Source organism: Orcinus orca, chromosome 11 (genome assembly GCF_937001465.1).
Source record: "Orcinus orca chromosome 11, mOrcOrc1.1, whole genome shotgun sequence".
In the NCBI taxonomy this organism is placed as follows: domain Eukaryota; kingdom Metazoa; phylum Chordata; class Mammalia; order Artiodactyla; family Delphinidae; genus Orcinus; species Orcinus orca.
This window is the reverse complement of record NC_064569.1, coordinates 26902564-26929078: the sequence shown is the minus strand read 5'-3', so window position 1 is coordinate 26929078 and position 26515 is coordinate 26902564. Positions and strand designations below refer to the sequence as shown.

The window sequence follows — 26515 nt, the reverse complement described above, 5'->3', positions numbered from 1 at the left end:
CAAACAAGGGCAAACACTCAAATATTCAAGGAGAGGAGAAATTTTGATATATTCATATACTAGATTACAGCAGTATAAGTGAGCAAACTAGGAATATATATGTGTATGTATGGATAAATCTCACATGTATGATTGTGTAAAAATAACACTGAAGAGGAATATGTACTATTTGACGTCATTTACTTCAGGTAAGTGTAAAACATGTAAAACAATATATACTACTTATGTTATCTACATATGTACTATATGTAAAATGAAATGCATAGGCGTGATAAACACTAAATTCAGGAAATTGGTTATGTCTCTGTGGGAAGAAGGAAAATTCATCTAGATAGTTAATATTTTTTTTCTTAAACTGGGAAGTAGATACAATGGTGTCCTAATATTATCCTTTGTACCTTTTCGATGTTTTCAATATTTCAAAATAATTTTTAATGCCTCAAATGTGGTATGGGATTTCATATTGATGAGGTAATTAAAGAAGCTCCATTTCCACCACCCTCCCATACCCTAAGCAGACACCTGGTATAGCCACACACAGCTTGGATATAGGTTATGGACTAGTCCCTTTGTCCACCCTGGCCTTCTGTACAAGTGATTTATACTAGCTTAGGTGTCCAACTCTGCTAGAAAGTTCCAAGTACTATATTCAAGCTACAACAGAGATCTGGAAGCAATTCAGGTAATATTTCAATTTTATTTCACAATATCTTGGATGGGAAATGAAGGAATTTTTTAAAAAATTTTTTTCTGTTCTCTCTTGTTCAGTATGTTTCACTGCATTTAAATAATGGTTATAGTATAGATGAATACAGAATTTTATAATCACAATGAATCCCTCTGAGAACTCTAAATTTTAAATATTTCTCCATGGCATCTAACATTTGCTGTTGCAGATTGAAAGTCTGATGCCAGTCTGATTCTCTTTCCCTTTTAGGAAATCTTTTATTCCTCCTTCCTTCTATTTTGACACTTGGAGAATTCCGGGGTTTTGTAAAAGTTTGGATTTCAGAAATTTACCCAGGGTATGTCAATCCTTTCAATATTTGTGCCCAGCAATTGAAATCTGAAGATGTGGGGGACTTTGGCTCACTGTTTGATTATTCTTTGTCCATCCAAGTGTTCTTTCTCAATCAACTATGAAAGGATTTTGGCTCTCTTAGCTCTCACCATCAAGTCTCTCATCTCTAATAAATTTCATAACATACGGTTTTGATTTGTCTTTTAATAGAATTCCTCAAGTTGTTTTTCTATTTCATAAATTAGGTTTTCAACAATGTTAGTGTGACTGTTGTTCCCCATCACCCCCATCCACTATGCCGTTTTGTTCTTTCTTCTTAAATATGACAATACAAAGTATAGGTATAAACAAAAAATACTTTTTAAATTTCTCTCCTAAATCCTGTATTAACCTCATTTTGTTACTGTGATTATCTACCTTAGTCTCCTTTATGGCTACTAATTTTCAGTTAGTTGTACGTTTTTATGTATCTACATATAGGTTTTTTTTGAAGACGTGTTATTGTGTACTGAACTGCGTCTCTCCAAAACTCCTATGTTGAAGCTCTAACCCCCTTAGAAGGTGTACCTCATACCCCAATATGTGACCATATTTGGATACAACCTTCAAATAGGTGATTAAGTTAAAACAAGGTGATTAGGGTGGGCCCTAATCCAATCTGACTGGTGTCCTTACTAAAAAAGAAAATTTGGGGACAACAGAGAGACATTAGGGATGTGACACACAGATGAAAGAGCATGTGAGGACACAGAGAGAAGGCAGCCATCTGCAAGCCAAGGAGAGAGGCCTCAAAAGAAATCAAACCTTCCTACATCTTGATATTGGACTTCTAGTCTCCAGAACTGTAAGGAAATAAATTTCTGTTGCTTCTGTGCACATGTTGTTTATGTGCCACCCAGTCTTGTGTGGTATTTTGTTATGGCAGCCCTAGCAAACTAACAAACATGGGTTACAAACTCAACTGCCCCCACAAACAAAGCAGATAACCTGAATGGGTAAATCAACTCAGACTTCAGTCAAAATGACATCAGATTGTATTCTTCTGACATTCTGTTTGCGTATTAAAAATATAAGATCTCACATCTCACAAAATAAAAGACTGTCTCTCAGGAATAGTAAAAATATAAGAACATTTCCCAGGTAGTCTTTAACTTTCCCCTTTTTATAGAAACATGAAAACATGTTAACATTTCATTGCCGTCTTCAAACTATAAAAAAGAGCAACACATATATTATGATAAGGAAGGAAGGCTAACTAAATACAGCCTGACCCATCTAAAGCAGGCATTTTTCAAATCCATTGTAAATGTGGGTGTAGTGTTATCAGATTTTCTGATTTTTTTAAAGGAAAAACCAGAAACCTGGCCCTTTCCATTAAATCCACCAATTTTTAAACACTGGCAACTCTTTTTTTTTTTAAACATATTGTGTGTATCAGTTCCAGTTCAAGATGGCAACATAGGAGGATCCTGAACTCACCTCCTACCATGGACACACAGAATTTACAGCTAGAAATGGAACAATTCCCTCTGAAAGAAACTAAAAAATTAGCTGAGCAACTCCTACATATCAGGCAAATGACAAAAACCCATATCGAAACAGGCTGGAGACACAATCTCACCATAAACCTCACCCCAAATGTAGTGACCCACAATTACGAGGGAATTCACAACACCTACAAGACTTGGAGAGGTGGCTGTTTATTCTAATGCATACAAACCAACACAGAGAGTCAAGGAAAATAAAGAAACAGAGGAATCCATTCCAAACAAAAGAACAAGGTAAAACTTCAGGAAAAAACCTTAATGAAATGGAGATAATATATCTGATAAAGTTCAAATTAACAGTCATAAAAATGCTAAACAAGCTCAAAAAAATGAGTGAACAAAGAGAGACTTTCAACAGAAAGAAAATACAAGAAAGTACCAAACAGAGGTTCAACAGCAGACTACATGAAGCAAAGGATCAGTGAACTTGAAGAGAGGGCACTGGAACTCATCTAATCAGCAGTAAAAAGACAGTTCAAGGGACTTATAGGACAACATCAAGTGGACCAACATTCACATTATAGGAGTTTCAGAAGAAGAAAAAGAGAAAGGGGTAGAAAACTTATTTGAAGAAATAACAGCTAAAAATGTCCCTAACCCAGGGAAAATAACATTCAGATCCAGGAAGTTCAGAGAGTTCCAAAAAAGATGAACCCAAAGAGACCCACACCATTTATAATTAAAATGTCAAAAGTTAAAGACAAGGAGAGAACTTTAAAAGCAACAGCAGAAAAACAACTTGTTATGTATAAGGAAAATCCCCCCTAAAATCATCAGCAATCAGCAGATTTTTGGATAGAAACATTGCAGTCCAGAAGGGAATGAGTGGCATGACATATTCAAAGTGCTGAAAGAAAAAAAACTGCCAACCAAGAAATCTCTACCCAGAAAAGTTTTCCTTCACTATGGAAGGAGACATAAGAGTTTTCCAGACAAGCAAAAGCTGAAGGAGTTCATCACCACTAGACTGGCCTTACAGGAAATGTTAAAGGGATTCCTTTAAGCTGAAACGAAAGAGAGCTAATTAGTAACAGGGAAACATTAAACTATAAATTTCACTAGTAAAGATAAATATGTAGGGCTTCTCTGGTGGCGCAGTGGTTAAGAATCTGCCTGCCAACGCAGGGGACACAGGTTTGAACCCTGGTCTGGGAAGATCCCACATGCCGTGGAGAAACTGGGCCCGTGAGCCACAATTACTGAGCCTGCACGTCTGGAGCCTGTGCTCCTCAACAAGAGAGGCCGCGATAGTGAGAGGCCCGCGCACCGCGATGTAGAGTGGCCCCCACTTGCCACAACTAGAGAAAGCCCTCGCATAAAAACAAAGACCCAATAAAGCCAAAAGTAAATAAATAAATAAATACATAAATAAGATAAATATTTAGTAAAATTCAGGATAATATAACATAAAGATGGTAGGTTAATCACTTATAAATCTAGTATGAAGAGTAAAAGACAAAAGTAGTCAAAATAATTATAACTGCAGTACTTATTAATAGATGCATAAGATTAGAAAGATGTAAAAAAAAAAAGATTAGAAAGATGTAAGTTATAACATCAAAAACAAAATGTGCAAGGTAGGGGAGTAAAATGTAGAGCTTTAGAATGCACTGTACTGATGTTATCAACTTAAAATAGACTGTTATAAATAAAGGCTGGTTTAAGTAAGCCTCATGGTAACCACAAACCAAAAACCTATAGTAGAAATGTAAAAGATAAAGAAAAGGAATCTAAAAATATCACTACAGAAAATCATCAAATCACAAAGAAAAAGAATGAGAAGAAAAAAACAAAGGAATTACAAAACAGCCAGAAAAAAATTAACAAAGTGGCAATAAGCATTTACATACCTATCAAAAATTACTGCAACTGTAAATGGGCTAAATTCTCTAAATAAAAGATACAGAGTACCCTGAAAGGATTAAAAAAAAAAAATACAAGAGCCATCTCTACACAGCCTACAAGAGACTCACTTCAGATGTAAGGAAACACACACACTGAAAGTGAAAGGATGGAAAAAGATATTCCCATTCAAATGGAAACCAAAGAAACCTGGGGTGGCCATACTTACATCAGACAAAATAGACTTTAAAACAAAGACTCCATTAAGAGAAAAAAAGGAATTATGTAATGAAAAAGGGGTCAATCTAACAAGAGGATATAACATTTGCAAATATTTGTGCACGCAATATAGGAGCACAAAATATATAAAGCAAATATTAATAGGCATGTAAGGAGAAGTACACAGCAATACAATAAGAGTAGGGGATCTTCATAGATCATACAGATAGAAAATCAATCAACATTGGCCTTAAATGACATGTTAGACCAGATGGACTTTACATATACAGAACATTCCACCCAAAAGCAACAGAGTACTCATTCTTCTCAAGCACAAATGGAACATTCTTCAGGATACATCACACGTTAGGCCACAGGACAAGGCTTAATAAATTTAAGAAGACTGAAATCGTATAAAGCACCTTTTCCAACCATCATGGTATGAAATTAGAAATCAATCATAAGAAGAAAACTGGAAAATTCACGGGACTAAACAATATGCTACTGAACAACCAATGGATGAAAGAAGAAGTCAAAACAGAAATCAAAAAATATCTTGAGACAAATAAAAATAGAAAAACCACATACCAGAACTTATGGAATGCAGCAAAAGTAGTTTTTAGAGGGAAGTTCACAGCAATAAATGTCTACATGTAGAAACAAGAAAGATCTCAAATAAAGAAACTAACTTTAGGTCTTCCCTGGTGGCACAGTGGTTGGGAATCTGCCTGCCAATGCAGGGGACACAGGTTCGTGCCCCAGTCCAGGAGGATCCCGTGTGCTGCAGAGCGGCTGGGCCCATGAGTCATGGCCGCTGAGCCTGCGCGTCCAAAGCCTGTGCTCTGCAGCGGGAGAGGCCACAGCAGTGAGAGGCCTGCGTACCGCAAAAAAAAAAAAAAGAAAAGAAAAAGAAACTAACTTTACACCTCCAGGAACTATTAAAAAACAAACAAAGCAAGCCCAAAGTTAGTAGTAAAGGAAGGATATATCAAAGATCAGATCAGATAATAATGAGATAGAGACTTAAAAAAAAAAAAAAACAATTAGAAAAGATCACTGAAACTAAGAGCTGGTTCTTTTTTTTTTCCCGGTATGCGGGCCTCTCACTGTTGTGGCCTCTCCCATTGCTCCAGACGCGCAGGCTCAGCGGCCATGGCTCACTGGCCCAGTCCCTCTGCGGCACGTGGGATCCTCCCAGACCGGGGCACAAACTCGTGTCCCCTGCATCGGCAGGCGGACTCTCAACCACTGCACCACCAGGGAAGCCCAAGAGCTGGTTCTTTAAAATGATAAAATGGACATACATTTAGCTAGACTCACCAAGGAAAACAAAGGACTCAAATAAGTAAAATGAGAAATGAAAGAGAGATCACAATGGATACCACAAAAATAGAAAAGATCATGAGAAACTAGCATGAAAAATTATACACCAAAAAGTTGGACAAAATAGACAAATTCCTATCATACAACCTACCAAGGCTGATTCATGAAGAAAAAGAAAATCTAAACATACCAATTACTGGCAAGGAGACTGAATCAGTAATTAAAACCACCCAACAAACAAAAGTCTAGGAGCAGACAACTTCACCAGTGAATCCAAACACTCAAAGAAGAATTAACACCACTCCTTCCCAAACTCTTCCAAAAAAGAAAAGGGGGGAACAATTCCAAACTCATTTTACAAGGCCAGCATTACCCTGATACCAAAACCAGACAAGGACACTACAAGAAAAGAAAATTACAGGCCGATATCCCTCACGAACATAGATGCAAAAATTCTCAACAAAATTATAGCAAACTGAATTCAACAATACATTAAAAGGATCACACACCATGATCGAGTGGGATTTATTCCAGGGATGCAAGGATAACTCAACATCTGCAAATGAATGTCATACACCACATTAACAAAATGAAGGGGACTTCCCTGGCGGCGCAGTGAAGAATCCACCTGCCAATGCAGGGGACACAGGTTCGATCCCTTGTCCGGGAAGTTACCACATGCCATGGAGCAACTAAGCCTGTGCACCACAACTACTGAGCCTGTGCTCTAGAGCCCGTGAGCCACAACTACTGAGCCCACATGCCACAACAACTGAAGCCCGTGTGCCTAGAGACTGTGCTCGTCAACAAGAAAAGCCACTGCAATGAGAAGCCCATGTACCTCAATGAAGAGTAGCCCCCACTCGCCTCAACTAGAGAAAGCCCACATGCAGCAGTGAAGACCCAACACAGCCAAAAAAAACAAACAAGCAAAATGAAGGATAAAAATCAGATGATTGGGCTTCCCTGGTGGCGCAGTGGTTGAGAGTCCACCTGCCAATTCAGGGGACACAGGTTTGTGCCCCGGTGCAGGAAGATCCCACATGCTGTAGAGCAGCTGGGCCCGTGAGTCATGGCCACTGAGCCTGCACATCCGGAGCCTGTGCTCCGCAACGGGAGAGGCCGCAACAGTGAGAGGCCCGCGTACCGCAAAAAAAAAAAAAAAAAAAATCAGATGATTATCTTAATAGATGCAGGAAATTCATTTGACAAAATTCAACATCCATTTATGATTTAAAAAAAAACTCTCAACAAAGTGAGTAAAAGAGGGAACATACCTCAACATGATAAAGGCCACATATGACAAGCCCACAACTACTCAATGGTGAAAAGCTGAAAGCTTTTCCTCTAAGATTAGAAAAAAACAAGGGCACCCACTCCTGCCACTTCTATTCAACATAATATTGGAAGTTCTAGCCAGAGCATTAGGTAAGAAAAAGAAAAGGCATCTAAGTCAGAAAGGAAAAGTAAAACTGCTACTTTTGTCGATGACATGATATTATATGTAGAAAACCCTAAAGACTCCACAAAATGTTAGAACTAATCAACGAATTTAGTAAAGTTGTAGGATAGAAAATCAATATGCAAAAGTAGGTTGTGTTTCTATACTGTAATAACAAACTATCAGAAAGAGAAATTAAGAAAATGATCCCATTTAGATTGCATCAAAAGAATAAAATACCTAAGAATAAATTTAACCAAGAAGGTTAACCAAGACCTGTACACTGACAACTATAGAATACTAATGAAAGAAATTGAAGACACAAATAAATGGAAAGATATTCTGTGCTCATGGATTGAAAGAATCAAGATTGTTAGGGCTTCCCTGGTGGCGCAGTGGTTGAGAGTCCGCCTGCCGATGCAGTGGACACGGGTTCGTGCCCCGGTCCGGGAGGATCCCACATGTCGTGGAGCAGCTGGGCCCGTGAGCCATGGCCGCTGAGCCTGCGTGTCCGGAGCCTATGCTCCACAATGGGAGAGGCCACAACAGTGAGAGGCCCGCGTACCACAAAAAAAAAAAAAAGATTGTTAAAATGTCCATATTAACCAAAGCAATCTACAAATTCAGTACAATTCCTATCAAAATTCCAATGGCATTTTTCAAAGAAATAGAGCAAATAATCCTAAAATTTGTATGGAACCACATAAATATATAAATAAATAGCCAAAGCAATCGTGAGAATGCAGAACAAAGCTAGAGGCATCATGCTTCCTGATTTCAAACTGTTAAAAAGCTATAATAATCTGGGAGTTCCCTGGTGGCCTAGTGGTTCGGATTCTGGGCTTTCACTGCCATGGCCCAGGTTCAATCCCTGGTCAGGGAATTGAGATCCCACAAGCCACGTGGCGCGGCCAAGAAGAAAAAAGCTAATAGTATGGCAATGGCATAAAAACAGACACATAAACCAATGGAACAGAGAGCTCAGAAATAAACCTACACATATACGGACAATTAATTTACAACAAAGGGGTCAAGAATATAAAATGGGGAAAGGACAGTCTCTTCAATAAATGGTGTTGGGAAACTGGACAGCCCACATGCAAAAGCATGACCTAGACCACTATCTTACACTATACCAAAAAAAAAAAAAAAGTCAGCTGAAAATGCGTTAAAAACTTGAATATAAGCCCCGAAAATATAAAACTCCTAGAAGAAAAAAACATACGTTGTAAGCTCCTTGACATTGGTTTGGGTGATGATTTTTTGAATTTGACACCAAATCAAAGCCAACTAAAGTAAAAATAAACAAGGGGGAGTACATCAAACTAAAAAGCTTCTGCACTGCAAAGAAAACCATCAACGAAGTGAAAAAGCAACCCATGGAGTGGGAAAAAATATTTTCAAACCACTTATCCAATATGGGGCTAACATACAAAATATACAAAGAACTCACACAACTAAAGAGCAAAAAACAAAAAACAACACACATACAAATAACCGGATTTAAAAATGAAATTAAGGGAATTCCCTGGTAGTCCAGTGGTTAGAACTCCTGGCTTTCACTGCCGAGGGCCCAGGTTTGATCCCTGGTCGGGGAACTTAAGATCCCACAAGCTACACAGCCAAAATAAATAAATAAATAAAAATTAAAATAAAAATGAACTTAGGACCCAAGTAGCCATTTTTCCAAAGAAGACATACAAATGGCCAACAGGTGCATGAAAAGATGCTCAACATCACTAATCACCCGGGAAATGCAAATCAAGGCCACAATGAGATATCACCTCACACCTGTTATAATGGCTATTACTAAAAAGACAAGAAATAAGTGTTGCTGAGGATGTGGAGGAAAGGAAACCCTCATACACTTTTGGTGGGAATGTATATTGGTGCAGCCACTATAAAAAACAGTATGGAGGTTCCTCTAAAAATTAAAAATAGAGCTACCATATAATCCAGCAATTCCACCTCTGGGTATTTATTTGAAGGATACAAAAACACTAAATTGAAAAGATATATGCATCCCTATGTTCGTTCCAGCATTATTTCAAAAAGCCAAGAAATGGAAATAACCTAAAAGTTCACCAGTGGATGAATAAAGTAAATGTGGTGTGTACATCACACACACACACACACACACACACAGGAATATCATTCAGCCATAAAAAAAGAAGGAAATCCTGCTATTTACAACAACATAAATGGACCTTGCTAAGTAAAATAAGTCAGAGAAAAGCAAATACCACATGATCTCATTTATATGTGGAATCTAAAACAAAAACAAAACAAACAGCAAAAAAAAAAACTTATAAATACAGAGAACAGACTGGTGGTTGCCAGAGGTGGGGGGTGGGTGAAATGGGTAAAAGTGGCCAAAAGGTACAATCTTCCAATTATAAAGTAAGTCCTGGGGATGTAATGTATAGCATAGTGACTGGAGATAATAATACTGTGGTGTATATTTTAAAGTTACTAAGAGAGTAAATCTTAATAGTTCTCATCATAAGAAAAAGAACTTTGGGACTTCCCTGGTGGTCCAGGGGTAAAGAATCCACCTTCCAACGCAGGGGATGCGGGTTTGATCCCTGGTCAGGGAACTAAGATCCCACATTCCACAGGTCAACTAAGCCCACACGCCACAACTACCGAGCTCACACATCTCAGCTAGAGAGCCTGTGTGCCACAAACTACAGAGCTCACACACTATGGAACCCACGCACCACAATTATACAGCCCTTGTGCCCTAAAGCCTGTGCACCACAACTAGAGAGAGAAAACCCGCACGCCACAACTAGAGAGAAGCCCACGCACTGCAACCAAAAAAATATTAAAATAAAAGAATTGTAACTATGTGTGGTGATGGACTACTAGACTTATTGGTACTCTAGACTTATTGGCATTCTAGACTTATTGTGGTGATTGTTTCCCAATGTTTAGACTTGTCAATCGTTATGTTATACAACTGAAACTAACATAATGTCAATTATATCACAAGTTTTTAAAAATTTTATGTGTCAACACACATAGACCAAACAAAACATGTCTGTGCACTCCCAATTTTCACCTCAGTATTCTAAATGGCCATAGGTTTCTTCAACAATTGTTTAGATCAGTGCTTGTTTCTCCCTGGTGATTTAAACACTCCATGTCTGCACTCTTTCCAGGAAGGTGAGTGGCTACAGCAGTTCCAAAGTGGCAAAAGTCACAGCCAGCATGCTCTGAAAATAGGGCTCTCTTGGCACTGCAACGTCTTCTGCTTTTTTCATCTCTACATACTCCCCAAATCAATTCAATATCCTGTATATTTAGGGGCTAAAAGTTTGTGTGTATGCTTTCAGTGTCATCTTTTAGTTTCTTCCAAATTGCACTGTACTGAGATTTATAGTGTTTTGAATTTATATTTTGAGATGGAGCCTTAATGTTTTGTCATATTTTTAGTTCTTTGTGATACCTAACATCAACTGGGAGCAGGGAGTTGTATTCTTTTAATGCAATTGAAAATGGGATCATTGTAAATATTCATGGATGCCACATTAACCAAGGCTGATTCAGTTTTTCACTTCTAAATTTTTACTTTTCATTGTATAAAGCAGACCTCTCAATTATTTATTTGATATTAATATAACAGATAAATATGTACACTTCCTAATTTTTTAACTTTTTATTTTGAAGTAGTTTTAGATTTACGGTTTCTTTAATATTTGTCTTTTTTTAAATTTATTTAATTTATTTATTTTTGGCTGCTTTGGGTCTTTGCTGCTGCACATGGGTTTTCTCTAGTTGCGGCGAGCAGGGGCTACTCTTCGTGTGGTGCGTGGGCTTCTCACTGTGGTGGCTTCTCTTATTGTGGAGCACAGGCTCTAGGCACATGGGCTCAGTAGTTGTGGCACGCGGGCTCTAGAGCGCAGGCTCAGTAGTTGTGGTGCACAGGCTTAGCTGCTCCGTGGCATGTGGGATCTTCCCAGACCAGAGATCGTACCCATGTCCCCTGTATATTAAGGGGCTAAAAATTTGTGTGTATTGGCAGGTGGATTCTTAACCACTGTGCCATCAGGAAGTCCCTGTCTTATTTATTTTAAATAAAATATTTCTGAGTATCCTTAGAAATATTAACTTAATGGTATTTTAAATAAATAAACTAACAAGTTTTTACTGCAGAGCTCAAACACTCCACCTATTGGCAAAATATAAATCTAAAATTTAAACCACTTCAATTATCCAGGATCGAAACTTGCTAAAATGCTAGAGACCTAACAGTCCTTAGGGAGGAATTTTTTTCTTGGTTATAAAATACAGGCCCAGTTCTATCTGGAACATAAATTAAAAGAGTGAGATCTGGATAACTGAAAAGCAAAAGTAATATCCATAAAAATTCCCACTTTTTCCATAAAAGCAGGAAAACATGGGGAAAGTGACATGAATCTACATATTAAAGAACTCAACTCCACCATGCAGGATAAACACAAAGAGATCCACATGGAGACAAATAATAATCAAACTGTTAAAAGACAAACACAAACACTGAAAGCAGCAAGGGAGAAGCAGAGAATCAATTCAAATACAAGAGATCCTCAATAAGACCAATAATAACACAATAGATTTCTCACCAGAAATCTTGGAAGCCAGAGGCAATAGCATGACTTAAAGATCGGAAAGAAAAAAACCTATCAACCTAGAATTCTGGATCTGATTTAATATTTAGATGGCAATACTCCCCAAAGCAATGTACAGATTCAATACAATCCCTACCAAAATCCCAACAACCTCATTTGCAGAAATGGAAATACCAATTCTAAAACTGCTATGAAAAATAAATAAATAAATAAAATAAATAAATAAAACTGCTATGGAATGAATGGCAGGGGACTCCTAACTGCAAAAACAATCTTGAAAAAAAAGAACAAAGTTGGGAGACTCATACTTTCTGGTTTCAAAATATACTACAAAGCTACAATAATCAAAACTATGTGTGGTACTGGCATAATAACAGACCTATAGACCAATGGAAAATAACTGAGAGTCCAGAAATAAACCTATACATCTATAGTCAACTGATTTTCAACAATAGAGCCAAGACCATTCAATGGGGGAAAGAATAGTCTCCAACAAATAGTCCTGGATCAACTGCACAGGCAGTTGGAAAAGAATGAAGGTGAACCCCTACTTCACACCAAAGACAAAAATTTACTCAAAATGGATCAAAACCCTAAATGTAAGAGCTGAAACTAGAAGAAAACACAAAATAATAATAAATTTTCATGACCTTGGATTTGATAATGTGTTAGATATGATACTAAAATCACAAGCAACAAAAGAAAAAAATAGATAAATTGGACTTTATCAAAATTTAAAACTTTTGTGCATCAAAGGACATGATCATGAAAGTAAAAAGACAACCTACAGAATGGGAGAAAATATGTGCAAATCATATACTGATAATGGTCTGGTATCCAAAATATATAAAAAACTCTTACAACTCAACAATTAGAAGACAAATAACCCCAACAAGCACCTAAAAAGGTATTCACATCATTAGTCATTAGGGAAATACAAATCAAAATCATAATGAGATACCACTTCACACTCTCATCAGGATAGCTATAATAAAAGACACAATGACAAGTTTTGACAAGGATATAAAGAACTGGAGCCCTAGTATGTTGCTGGGGGAATGTAAAATGGTACAGCCACTGTGAAAAAGTTTGGTGGTTCCTCAAAAAGTTAAACATAGAATTACCATATGACCCAGCATTTTACTTGTAGGTATATACCCGAAAGAACTGAAAAGAGGTATTCAAATACTTGTACACAAATATTCACAGCAGCACTACCCACAACAACCAAAATATAGAAACAATCCAAATATCCATCAATAGATGAATGATAAAACATGGTATGTATATACAATAGAATATTAATCAGCAATTAAAAGGAAGTACTGATACATGCTACAATATGAATGAACCATGTTATACTAAGTGAAAGAAGTCAAACATAAATGGCCACATACTGTATGATTCTGTTTCTGTAAAATATTCAGAATAGGTAAATCTATAAAGAAGGAAAGAAGATTGGTGGTTGCCAGGGACTGGGGGGGAAAGGAGAATTACAAAATGACTGCTTAATGGATACAGAGTTTTCTTTTGGGGTGATGAAAATGTTTTGGACCTAGAAAGAGGTGGTGGTTGCACAACATTATGAATGTACTAAATGCCACGGAATTGTACCCTTTAAAATGACTAATTTTTATGTTATATCAGTTTCACTTCAATGCTTTAAAAAAAATTTTTTTTAAGTAAGAAGCCCATGATCTACACAGAGAAAACTAGTAAAAAAGAAAAGGAAAGGGAAAAACGTAAGTTTATTTAAGAGTACTCACAAGAAAACACTGAAGGAATGAAATTAAGATCAATATTTGGCACCAAATTGCTAAACTTAATGAAGCCATCACCTCTACAAACACAAGACAAATGTAGGCATATCAGGCAGGACAGAGCAAGATTTCAGAAGGAGCTAATAAAATGTAGATAACAGTGCTGCAGAATGCAGGAGGAGGGGATGGGGGGGGCTTTTTTTTAAATAAAGAATTCCAGAATAATTTAGCACTTTCTAAAAAAGACAATAACAAGAGTTGGTGAGGGTGTATAGAAACTGAAACCCTCATATACCAGATAAAGGTTTGTAAAATGGTGCAGCCACTGTGGAAAAGTGTGCAGTTCTTTAAAAAGTTAAATAAGAGTTACCAAATGAACCAGCAATTCTACTCCTAGGTACAGATGACCCCTGAACAGCACAGGTGGTTAGAGGCACTGACTCCAGGGTGGTCAAAAATCTGCATATAATTATACAGTTGGCCCACATCCACAGATTCAACCAACCACAGATCATGTAGTAGTGCAGTATTCATTGAAAACAATCCTCATAAGTTGGTAGTACTGTAGTATCTGCATGTAAAAAAAAATCTGCATGTAAGTGGACCTGCGCAGTTCAAACCTATGTTGCTCAAGTGTCAACTATACATATCCAAGAGAATTGAAAACATATGTTCACACAAAAACTTGTTAACGAATGTTCATGACAGCATCATTCAATATAGCTAAAAAGTGGAAATAACCCAAATGTCCATCAACTAATGAATGGATAAACAAACTGTGGCATATCTATACAAGGGAATATTATTCATCCATAAAAAGTAATAAAGTATTAATACATGCCACAACGTGGATGATCCTAAAAAACAGAGCAAAAGTAGCCAGACACAAAAGGTCACATATTGTATGATTCCATTTATATGAAATGTCCAGAATAGGCAAATCCATAGAGACAGAAATCAGTGGTTGCCAGGCGAGAGGATCGGTGGCGGGGGGGCATAAAATGGGGAGTGACTTCTAATGGATACAGAGTTTCTTTCTGGGGTAATGAAAACGCTCTGGAATTAGATAGTGGCAATGGTTGCATAACCTTGTGAATATACTAAAAACCACTGAATTGAACACTTTATAATGTTAGGGTTTATGTTATATGAATTATATTTTAATTTTTTAAATGTTAAATTTGAACAGTTGGTTTGCAGATTGGTCATTTAAAATCCAAGATTCCTTTTCCTTCCGTATTTGTCTGAATTACTGAAAGTAGAGTGCTGAAATTACCAAAATAAAAGGCAAAGTGAAAAGCACAGGGCTTCCCTGGTGGCGCAGTGGTTAAGAATCCGCCTGCCAATGCAGGGGACACAGGTTCGAGCCCTAGTCTGGGAAGATCCCACATGCCATGGTGCAACTAAGCCCGTGTACCACAACTACTGAGGCTGAGCTCTAGAGCCCGCAAGCCACAACTACTGAGCCCGCACGCCTAGAGCCTGTGCTCTGCAACAAGAGAAGCCACCGCAATGAGAAGCCCAAGCACCACAACGAAGAGTAGTCCCCACTTACCTCAAATAGAGAAAAGCCCGCGCACAGCAACAAAGACCCAGTGCAGCCAAAAATAAAATAAATAAACAAATTAAAAAAAAAAAAGCACAATACTAGCAGCACTGAGCCAGAGTCTCAGGTTAATGTCATCTGTATTGAGATTCCTATATCAGGTTGTGGTTTGGATTACATACCTGGAGGGCTCCCCCTTCCAATTCTCAACTTAAGAAACAGTGATTAAATTTCCCAAGTTGAGTCACAAATGTCATTGAAATCTTATCTCCTTCTCCACCTGCAAAGTACACCAAGGTCTAAAAGTATCAACCTTCTCTCTCCCCATTTTCTGTTCTTTCCACACAGAGGATCTTGGCTAGAGAAAAAGGAAAGCAATTTATTCAGCTAAATCATAAAAACTGTGAATGATCGACAGCTGTAAACATCTCTCTCCTCAACTACTCCAACTCTCTGGGCCCCAAAACAGTATTACTTGGGCAATTTAAGAAATCAAAGTTTAAAATATTTAGGGGTCAGCAAAGGTTGCCTGGAAGTTGATACTTTGGAGCAAGAATGCCACCAAAACCAACCTACTACTTAACAGCAGTATGCCCTTAGACTAGGCTTCCCTGCTTTTTCCAGTTTCATGCGCTATAAAAGCAAAGACTCACTAATATACTATATACATCTATGAACCATCTGCATCAGAATTGGCTATGGTGCCTGGAGCACCCCAGACTTATAAAATCAAAATCTTTGCGGATGGGGTCCAGGAAACTTATTTTCAAAGTCATTCTTATATACACCCAAGTTTGAGAATCACTGTTATAAAAAGTTCCCAAAAATGCGACCTGTAGCCATTTAAAGTACAGGTAAAGCGTAAGACAGAGACATGATCACTGCCACTGAGAAATTTACCAGTTGAACTACGTACAGAACATTTACTACATCTGGAACTCACTCACTGTACACTACTCCATTAAATATGAATGTGAGGTGCTGTATATATACATGTTACACAACATTAACTAGCCTAGATGACAAAGTAGTGGTGTACTTGTATTCAAATCAAGAAGAGGTTTTTTTCCAACATATTGAGGAAACTATGGGAGAAAAGACATTGCTTCTATTCTTATTTCTTCTGTACCTGAATAATAAAGGACTGAATTTCAGCTAATAAGGACACGAATGGAGATAACCCTCATTAAATCAAGTCTAAAAACTGAATATTTCCCTTCAGAGTAATTCCAAACATCAACATGCAAAAGTGGCATATAATTATCACTACTAGGATGGTTTTTGCTGGCATATGTTAATGGTTTTCACAATGGTGAAATCTTTACTTTTCTACCCTGTCCCCTCCCCAATTTTGCGAACAGGTGTACTCAACTGAAATAAATTCTATTTCATGTAAGAAAAAACCTTCTTGATTTTAAACTATTTATACTGACACACTATAGCTCTGATTCTTTTACTGCTTCATGCTTAAAAAGCATTGAGACTCTCTTAAAAGTATATGGAAAGTTTCTGGTCTACAGCTAGGAAACACTTCCAAATTACTACCCAAGAAGATTTAATTTATATCATCTCTAATTTTATTTACAAAAACAGACCGGTTTTGATGATAAAAGCCCCAGTGTTTTAAAAATACTATCTAGTAACTCATTCAAAGTATTTATGGAGCATCTCCTACATACCCCAGACTGTTCCAAGAGCTAGGAATAGGAACACAACAGTAAACAAAATATACCAAAAAAGTATATTTCTCATAATTTATTATGTTGATGATCCAGAGTCTCTAGTCATTACAAATATTAAGGGAGGATTGGGCAGAATCTATACCAATCCCATGGCCAACAAAGGAAATGTGTTTCTGAAATAATTTCTATTGCTTTAACTATTGAAAAGTCCCTCCCGCCCACCTTAGGATATCTATGGTTTCCAAGGTTTCCAGTGTCTGGACATACTCTATTATACTTTTAACATTAAGTTCCCTCTCAAAATAGTTACACCCTACACATCAATTTTGTAGCAAGATGTAGCGATGAACCTCGTGAAAAGTGAGGAAACCGTCCCCTTTCCAACAAAAAACATCATTAAAAAAGGAAAGCACCTAAAATCAATATACTAAGTAATCTCTAAAATGCGTTTCTCTGAACTCTAGTAAAAAAAAGGCCTATGGTTGATTACTCTTCAACCAAGAAAAGCAGCAGGCAGAAAAAATGAAACTTATACTTCTCTGTCACTTCTAGAAATAACATTTATTTCTTCAATATTTCCGCATATAAAAATGTGTTATATATAAGAAATGCCAACATGAAAGGATCAGAGACCCTTGATGCCCAATTTAGATGGACGACAAAAACCACAGCCTACGCAGAAAAATTGGATACCCCTCCTAACACTCACAAACTCCAAGTACAAGTTGTTTTGGTTTTTTTTTGTTTTTAACTGCTTCGGCGTTCTCGAAACCTGGATTACACTGCAGGAAAACACTCAGGTGCACACAGTAGCGGCCTTCTCGGCCCCGACTCCGCAGTTCCAAAACTGACTCCGCAGCCCCTGAGCAAGGCAACGAGGGAAACAAAACACCCCGCTGCCCTGAAACCAATCAAGAAGGGGCTACCCGCCCCGCAGTGCGGCCCCAAGTGCCCCGCGCGTCCCCCAGGCGCCCTTGGAAGCAGCGGCCCGCGAGCGAAGCCGCGCCCGGTCCCGACGGACTCCAGTTAGGCCCGCCCGCCCGTCCGTCCCGCCCCCGGGACCCGCCGGACCGCCGCGCCGGCTCCGCCCCTCGCCTCCGGGCCGGGCCCTGGACTCCAAGCCCCAGTGGAACGCAGCCCCGGGCGCCCAGGCGCAACAGCGCCCTCCTTCCACAGGCCGCGACGGCCAGTCCGGGAGCAAGCGCTGCCGCAGTCCCGTCCAGGCCCGCGCCCCGGGCTCTGGCCTGGGCGGAAGCCACCCTCGTCTCTCACCTGCGTTCCCACCACCACGATCTGAGGCAACTGGATGATGTCGGCGCCCACCGTGTTGAATACGTCCTGGAGCTTGTTGATTACAGGAATTAGCGCCTCCATAACTCGGAAAATACCGAACCCCCGCCCGGCCGGCCGCGGCAATGAATGGGGCCGCGGCCCAGAGCCCGCCTCCTTCCTCCTCTCCTCCGCCCTCTCCTCGGGAGCCAGCACCCATTGGACTCCGCCCCCCCCGCTACCTGCCCCCTCCCGACAGGCCATGCGCCAAGAGGGAGGTGTGGGGAAACAAAAGCTGCCGGGAGTTGTAGTTCTGACGCGGAGGACCTCTGGGACCTACAGCTTCCAGAAGGCTGCGCGGCGCGGGCGAGTGGCCTATGAGGAGAGAGGGGTTCTTGGGGCGAGGATGCTTCCTTGGCTCCTGTTTAAAGATTAGGGAGCGAAGCGCAGAGAGTCGGAAGGAAGAGGTACATTTATGCCTATCCTCGAGGCAAAACCAGTGTGAAAATTCCGGATATGTGTTAAGTATAACGGAGTCTCTTGGTATCCAGGAAGTCATTTCCTGATAAGGACACTTTTTCAAGTAGGGTGGGTTAGAAAGGCTTAAAGAAGAGCTCCATAGCCTCAGACACCCTAGCCACGTACGAAAGGTCTGTAGGCTGATACTAAAAGATGTGAGGTGCTGTTTTGCAACAATGCAAAACCAGCTCAGGTTAGAACACGAGGGTTCTCCAGGATATTTGTTAAAAATGTGTTTAGAAAGAATCTGAAAGTGTCAGAGTTTTAGAGGGGAAAGGCTGGGCCCTCATTCTCTATATTCTATATGTCTTTATTCACTGTGACCTGATTCCTGGCAAAGTGGAGAGCTGATAACTGCCTTACTAGTTGTTTGCTAAGTGTGCTTACTGTTCTATTCCTAAATGTTTTTCTTTTTAGACAGATAGTATCTCTCCTCTACTGTGAACCTCCAAAGGTTTCCTCTCTCAAAATAAAAAAAGGTGACATCTGAGCAAAGATCCAAAGTAAGAGAGGAGAAAGACCCCTTCCCTACTTGATTTTTTTCCATAGTGTGTATCTCCATCTAACATGCTATATACTGAACTTGTTTACTCTCTCTCTCTTCTAGATTATCAGCTCCTAGATGCCAGGGATTTTTTGACTGTTTAATTCACTGATGCATCCCTAGCCCCTGGAAAGGGACAAACAAGATAGTCCCAACCTCAGTACCCTCTGAGCTTACAATCTAACAGAGGATGACACCATTATAGACAAATGGATAAAGTGCTATGACTGGGTTTATTATGGAGTGCTTTTTCTAGTCTGAGAGGGGAGTGAAAGTTCAGGCAAGACTTCCTAGAAGTCACTAGATATAATCTCCTTGAGAGTGAGGACTACCTCCAGTAGTGGAAGTTGTGCCCTGCACAACTTCACTGGGTACCATTAACCTGCACAGCCATACACAGTGGCCCTGGGGAATATGCTTGATTTGTTCAACAGAACACATGATAGACACTCAATAAATACTTTTTTTTTAATTTATTTATTTTATTTATTTATTTTTGACTGTGTTGGGTCTTTGTTGCTGTGCACGGGCTTTCTCTAGTTGTGGTGAGCGGGGGCTACTCTTCGTTGCAGTGTGCGGGCTTCTCATTGCGGTGGCTTCTCTTGTTGCGGAGCACGGGTTCTAGGTGTGCGGGCTTCAGTAGTTGTGGCACGTGGGCTCAGTAGTTGTGGCACATGGGCTTAGCTTCTCTGTGGCATGTGAGATCTTCCCAGACCAGGGATTGAATCTGTGTCCCCTGCATTGGCAGGTGGATTCCTAACCACTGAGCCACCAGGGGAGTCCCTCAATAAATACTTTTGAACAAATGATTTAAATGTCATCTAAGCTAAGACCTGAAGGTCCACTAGTGGTGTTTTGGCATCAAGTTTTATGAACATTTCATTCTCTCTAATTCTTTTGTTTGTTTGTTTTAATTTCAGAGACAAAAATGAGACAAGAACTTCAGAACTCCAAAAACAGAAAGCAGACCAAAGAGATTTATTCCAAGTCCTTTTATTTTCTACCAAAGATAATATTATATAACAGTCAGATGTTACCCACTTTGTTTCTCAGCCCTCCATTGCTGGAACTTTTGTTCTCTTCTTTTTCTCTGAGCAGTCTATATTCCTTCCAAGAAGAAAAGGCAGACAAAAGGAGAGGATGGGTTCACAGTGAAGCTCCATGGGCATAACCAGTAACTGCTTCATAGGGGCAAGGTGCCCTGGGGCAACAACGATGCAACTGCTTTTCCTTTATTTGTGGCACCAAAGGACATAGTCTTTTTTTAATTTGCTAATGGCAACGTTTAAAGAGCAAGCATACATATATTTCAAAAAGCGAAATGTCATGAATTTTGGATGGCAATATATATTTCCATTTAAATTATAAAATATCTGTTGGGATGGAACATAAAAAGCCTTGTATTAACATGCCTTAGGAACAATAGGGACTGCTTTTTAATTCTCTTTTTTTAGGAGAAGGAAGAATGATCAAATGGCCAGTGCTCAAAAGTCCTCCTGTCACCCCCACCATCACTTAGGTTAAAGCAGGATTGTCCAGTACTTGTCTAGACTCTAGAGCATTGAGTTCATCACTCACAGAGGAAAGAAAAGTGTTTGAGGCTGCAGAAACAGGAAGCGGCGATGCCTTGAAGAAGAGTGTCTCTAATTTGATGACTTTTTTTAACATAAGGCAGGACACACTAAGTGCAATGTGTTTCATTGGAAGCAAACAAAGCAAACCTATTTGGATTTTCACATTTTAATTTCAGAACACTCTTGCTTGTGGGAAAGCCACTTAGCCAATTAGTAGGTCTTTGCTCATCTAAAGTAGAATAATGTGTTTTTGAGTGGGTTGCTATGAAATCACGTTAAGCTGTTATCAGATTCTGTCTCCAAAGTCTTTTTATTTGTTTGGTTGCACTGGGTCTTAGTTGTGGCACACGGGCTCCTTAGTTGTGGTATGTGAACTCTTAGTTGCGGCATGCATGTGGGGTCTAGTTCCGTGACCAGGGATTGAACCTGAGTCCCCTCCATTGGGAGCACAGAGTCTTATCCACTGTGCCACCAGGGAAATCCCTCCAAAGGCTTTTTAAAAAATTCTTCTCCTTCAGCCATCCCTCCCTCACTTTAGGTTTATGATTTAGGAAAGACAGTTTAGTTTCAAGTCACAGAAATTTAACTCAAACTAACTAATTTAACTCAAAAAGAGGAATTAACTAACTTGTATAACCATAGTGCTGACGTGGCCTTGGCCTCAAAAAATAACTGGAACTAGGGGCTCAGTTAGCATCAGAACTCTCTACCTTTTATCTCTGCTTCTCTCTGCATCATCTACCTCATTATCTCAAACCCCTGTATTCTTGTGAATGAGGAGGGTGGGCAGTGGGTGAGGCTGTTGGGAGATCTCACTGAGCAAGCTTCCTCAGGGCAGATGAGGTTGAGGGAATCTGGGGAGGAACTGACACTAAGTTTCCACCCTATTTCCCTGGCATAGGAGTTTCCTATTGTTGTTTTAACAAATTACCACAAACTTCGTGGCTTAAAACAACAAAAATGTATTATCTTACATCTCTGTAGGTCAGAAGTCCAACATGGATCTCACTGGGCTAAAATCATAGTATCATCAGGGTTGCATTCCTCTCTGGAGCCTCTATGGAAGAGTCAATACCCTTGCCCTTTCCAGATTTCAGACCTCTCACATTCCTAGCTCTTGACCCCCTACCGACATCTTCAAAGCTAACAATGTCACATCTCTTTGACCCTGACCCTTCTTCTGGTCATCAAATGTCTCTCTAACCACAGCAAAGATAGGTTCTCTGCTTTTTAAGGACTCATGATTAGATTGTCCCACCTGGATAACCCAGGACAATCTCCCCATAGCAAGGTCTGTACCTTTAGTCCTATCTACAAATCCTATCTTTTGCCATGTAAAATTCACAGGTTCCAGGGATTAGGGCATGGACATGTCTGAGGGGCCATTATTCTGCCTGCCACACCACGTTAAGATGATTGGTCTAGGGATGGACCTGACCCAAAGAGGGCCTTTGACCTGACCCAAAGAGGGCCTTCTCTGAGAATTTTTTAACTTGAGTTAGCCAGGTAATTTTCTCTCTCTCTGGTTATGGAACTGTAAGTATGTGAGTCACTGACTCCAGAGATCATTTTTCCTACCACTTGGTTTTAGAGAATAAAGTAGAATCCTCATTCAGCATAAAAAAATTCCCCAAATCCAACAATTGTTCCGTACTTCTAAATGTACATATATAGTACATAATCTTAGATTCTAATCTCCATAGTTAATCACTCCCTCTTTTCCTTGTTGCCCTTTTCACACGATATTATTAAACTATTATTTATTGAGTACTTGCTGTATGTGAGGCACTGTGCTAAGCATTTTATGATGTAGAAACTAAGGCTCAAGGGGTTTAAGTAAAGTAGTACGTTTACGTAGCTAGTATGTGGCAGAGCTGGGATCAAAACAGGCTATTTGGCAAACTCTTAACCTATACACATATGTTTGTTCATTCATTCCCTCATTTATTCAACACATATTCATCAAGTACCATTAGGCATATGGATCTTAGCCAGACACTCTATTTGTCATGTACTGTGGACATGACAGTAACATGCCTTTCCCCCTTAGCCAACACTGAGCTCACTGAAGGTAGTAGTGGTGTCTTATGTAGCTAGTTATCTCTACAACCTAGTCTGATGCTTGTTACATAGTACCACTCTAGTGGACTTGGAGTTTCCTTTTCTTTCACTTGGAAAAGCTGGAATAGCAAGGATTTAACCAGCTCTGAATAGGTACAATTGCAATTAGGATTTGCAGTCAAACCCAACAAAAACATAATGCAGCTGGCCTGGCATAGGACTCCTCATCATGATAGCTGCCAAGTTACTTTGCTAGGGAGCAGGCTGGCTTTGCTCTAACTTATAAAATCCCTAATGAGAGAGTTTATTTTGAATTCAATTAATAACTGGAAATTATTTTAATAGTTCTTGCAAAATATCATTCAAACTATTTTTAATAGCATAAGCATCCAATATCATTTTATGCCAACATTTTGATCATCAATCGTAGCAAAGCTGCCATCATTAGTGCCATCAAATCATAGTGGAATGTGCAGATCTAATGTTAATATAAAATATACAACTCTGATGGGGAAGCCTCTTTGTCATATTTTGGAAACTGTCCATATTTTGCAAAGACAATAAGGTAAGCAGCTTTAATCAATTTGCGCTATTCCCCAGGCCTCAAGCTTAAGACAAACTTTGTCAACAAGTGCGGGGAAACTGTCGGCAGATGGCGGAGTCAGGTGGTTCAGAAGCCAGCAGTTGAATCTGGCAAGATACTGACAGCCCGTTAGAGGGCAGTGTGACAACACAATTAATAGTAAAGTCTTGTTTCTTCTTCCTATACTGTTTTCTTCCCTTTACTCCACACCCACACACCAGTGGAACTTAGCCCTTCCTTTAATCCTCCCACCCCCAAAACATGTGGCATATTTTACTAACTGTTTGAGATAATAGAGTGATTTTACATCACAATAATGCCAACAACAAAATAGTACATGTTAGGCATCCCTGTTCTTAAATACTTCACCTACCCTGTCTCTGGGAATTTCTCATTAGCCTCTTTTACATGCGCACTTCAGGTTCCCAAAATGTTGTTTGGCATTCTTAGAAACTCTTCAAACCTCCTTTCTCCTCTGTTTTTCAGGATTCCTTTTCATCTCCCCTATACCAGCTCAGAGCCCACACTTTATGACGAAGAGAAATATAGCTTTTCAGCCCTTGGTTAGCTGCCTTTGCATATCCAAAGGCTCACTGGTACACTGTGGTAAACAGAAGGGACACCTATTCAGGATTTCTTCCTTCAGCAGCCAGGCCTAGGAGAGACTTTGAACATCTCTCCTTTCTAATTCCCAACCAGTCCATCTAACCAGTAGTGGGCAGCATGAGTCATTTTGAGTTTTAAGAACCAGTTTTGGGGCTTCCCTGGTGGCGCAGTGGTTGAGAGTCCGCCTGCTGATGCAGGGGACACGGGTTCGTGCCCTGGTCTGGGAAGATCCCACATGCCGCGGAGCGGCTACGCCCGTGAGCCGTGACCGCTGAGCCTGCGCGTCTGGAGCCTGTGCTCCGCAACGGGAGAGGCCACAACAGTGAGAGGTCCGCGTACCGCAAAAAACAACAACAACAACAACAAAAAAGAACCAGTTTTCTAGAAATGCTATATAGTTGTGATGGATGATAAGACTTACACATCAATGACACAGCAAAATTAGTGAATAAGGCAGCATATCATAAAGTACTAAGTATATTATATATAATATGTATAAAGGTTTATCCAACAGTTGACTTTTTGTTTCTTTCTGATGGCTTTTATTTATTCTCATTCCTCTTCAGTTACTGAATGTTTGACTAAATGGATAAATGTATGTATGAATGAATGAATGAATAAATGTTTTGCATATTAAATATACTTCATCTGGGCTAGTCAGGAACTAAGAAGTGTTGTTTTAGACTTAGTATAACATGAGGGAAGAAGTTCTGAATTAATTATCCTCTTTAAGAAGCTGTGACCTTACTCCCAACTTCAATCTATGAAATAGGAATAGTAACATAACTACTAAGGATGTGACCTACTACCAAAACAAAAGTAAGTTTTTAAGCAGCATTAGCAGTACTAGTAAACTAATGCAAAGGTAGAAAATTATATACATCCAAATCCCTACAGCAGTCTTAAATGTGTGCCTCTGTTCACACCACTGGCAAAAACAAAAGCAAACAGAACAAAAATGAAAACAAAAGAATTAATTACTATATTAAATACTAAAGATAGAAAGGTGATCAAAACACATTCATTGGCATTCCTCAAAACTCCTCAAATCTATTCCCTTCTCATTCTTTCCTCTCAAGAAGAAAATCATCAAGTAACCAGAATTAATATGGAAGTCAGCACATAGGAGATGAACTTAGCCTGGGCTTCCTAGATTAAACGATGAATAGGAGCTGACCTGTCAAAAAGAAGGGAAAGAACTTCCAGACCAGACAGAGGGAGCAGCCTGTGCAAAAGTGAAGAGAAAGGAAAGGACATGAGACATTCTGGATGCTTTAAACAGTTTCGTGTGTCTAAGTATAGGGCATGAGGTCTGTGAGGAAATGGTGAGTGACAAGGCTAATAGCCGGTCAGACCGAGGTGAACTCTTAAGAGTGAGGAGCTAGAGATGTATCCTGAAGGTAATGAAGAAAATCAGAAGAGTGACCAAAGAGAGACATAATCTTATGAATTTTACAAAGATCACCCCTATCCCACTGAGTTGGGATGAAGTAAGGGAGAACAGGAAACCACATAGGGAGTACTGCAGTAATTCAAGTCAGAGATGATCGTAATATATCCTAGGGTGGTAATGACGGAGATGGAGACACCTGAACAAATGTAGGATAGATGCACTTGTCTGGAGAACATAAAGAAGAAGAAAAACTACCAAGGGCAGAATGGGCAATAGTATTATTTAAGAGGAGACAGAAGAAGGATGTTAAAGAAATAAATCATAAAATAGTGACCAAAAAGATAAAAGGAAAAGTAAAAGAGAATAGCTTGTTCAAAATGTATTTCAACCTCTTTCTCGTGGGCTTTTTCTTTAATTTTTTTCTTTTGCTTCAGAAGCTAAAAACTAAAGGCTACATTTCCCAATATATTTGCAACAAAGTGCTCCAGATTAATTTTAGTTCCATAAAACAGATGTATTCACTCACGGCTTAAATTCTGAACTAAATTGTGAGAGGATGGAGTTACACAAGGCATCCATTTTGCTTGTGCAGATCCTGGGAAGCATGACATGGCTCTGGAGCTGATGGTTCTGATAATGCTTTCCTGATTCTCAGATACTGGCTGAAGTGATGAGATCCTGAGAGCCAGCTCCTGATTGTGGTACATATATCAGTAACCCTAGGTGTCCCAATTGTTCTGGGAGTAATTCCTGGATGTCTAGACTAGAGCCTGTTTTTCCAGTCATTCTAACAGATTCTTAAGCGTCTAATTCCATGTATTAAGTCTCTTTCTGCATCAATTTGATAGATAAGTGTATTCATTCCCTAGGGCTGTTGTGGCAAAGTACCACAAACTGGTTGCTTTATGACAATAGAAATTTATTGTCTCACAGTTCTGGAAGCTAGAGTCCAAATCAAGATGTCAGCAGGAT

At 39.3% G+C, this 26515-nt stretch overlaps 1 protein-coding gene across 7 annotated transcripts in view; it reads right to left on the bottom strand.

The window, feature by feature from the left end:
* Positions 1 to 18531, bottom strand: part of DNM1L (dynamin 1 like) — a 61544-nt gene extending 43013 nt beyond the window's left edge. For 3 of the 7 annotated variants that reach the window (XM_012533415.3, XM_012533417.3, XM_004270868.4), the window contains exon 1: positions 18267 to 18439. In XM_012533415.3, coding sequence (XP_012388869.1) covers positions 18267 to 18368 — 102 coding nt within the window. In that variant the 5' untranslated portion in view covers positions 18369 to 18439. Of the gene's footprint in view, positions 1 to 18266 lie in introns of all 7 variants that reach the window. The other 4 variants (XM_004270866.3, XM_004270869.3, XM_004270867.3 and 1 more) reach the window with 4 other exon arrangements.
* Between the last annotated feature and the right edge of the window lie 7984 nt (positions 18532 to 26515).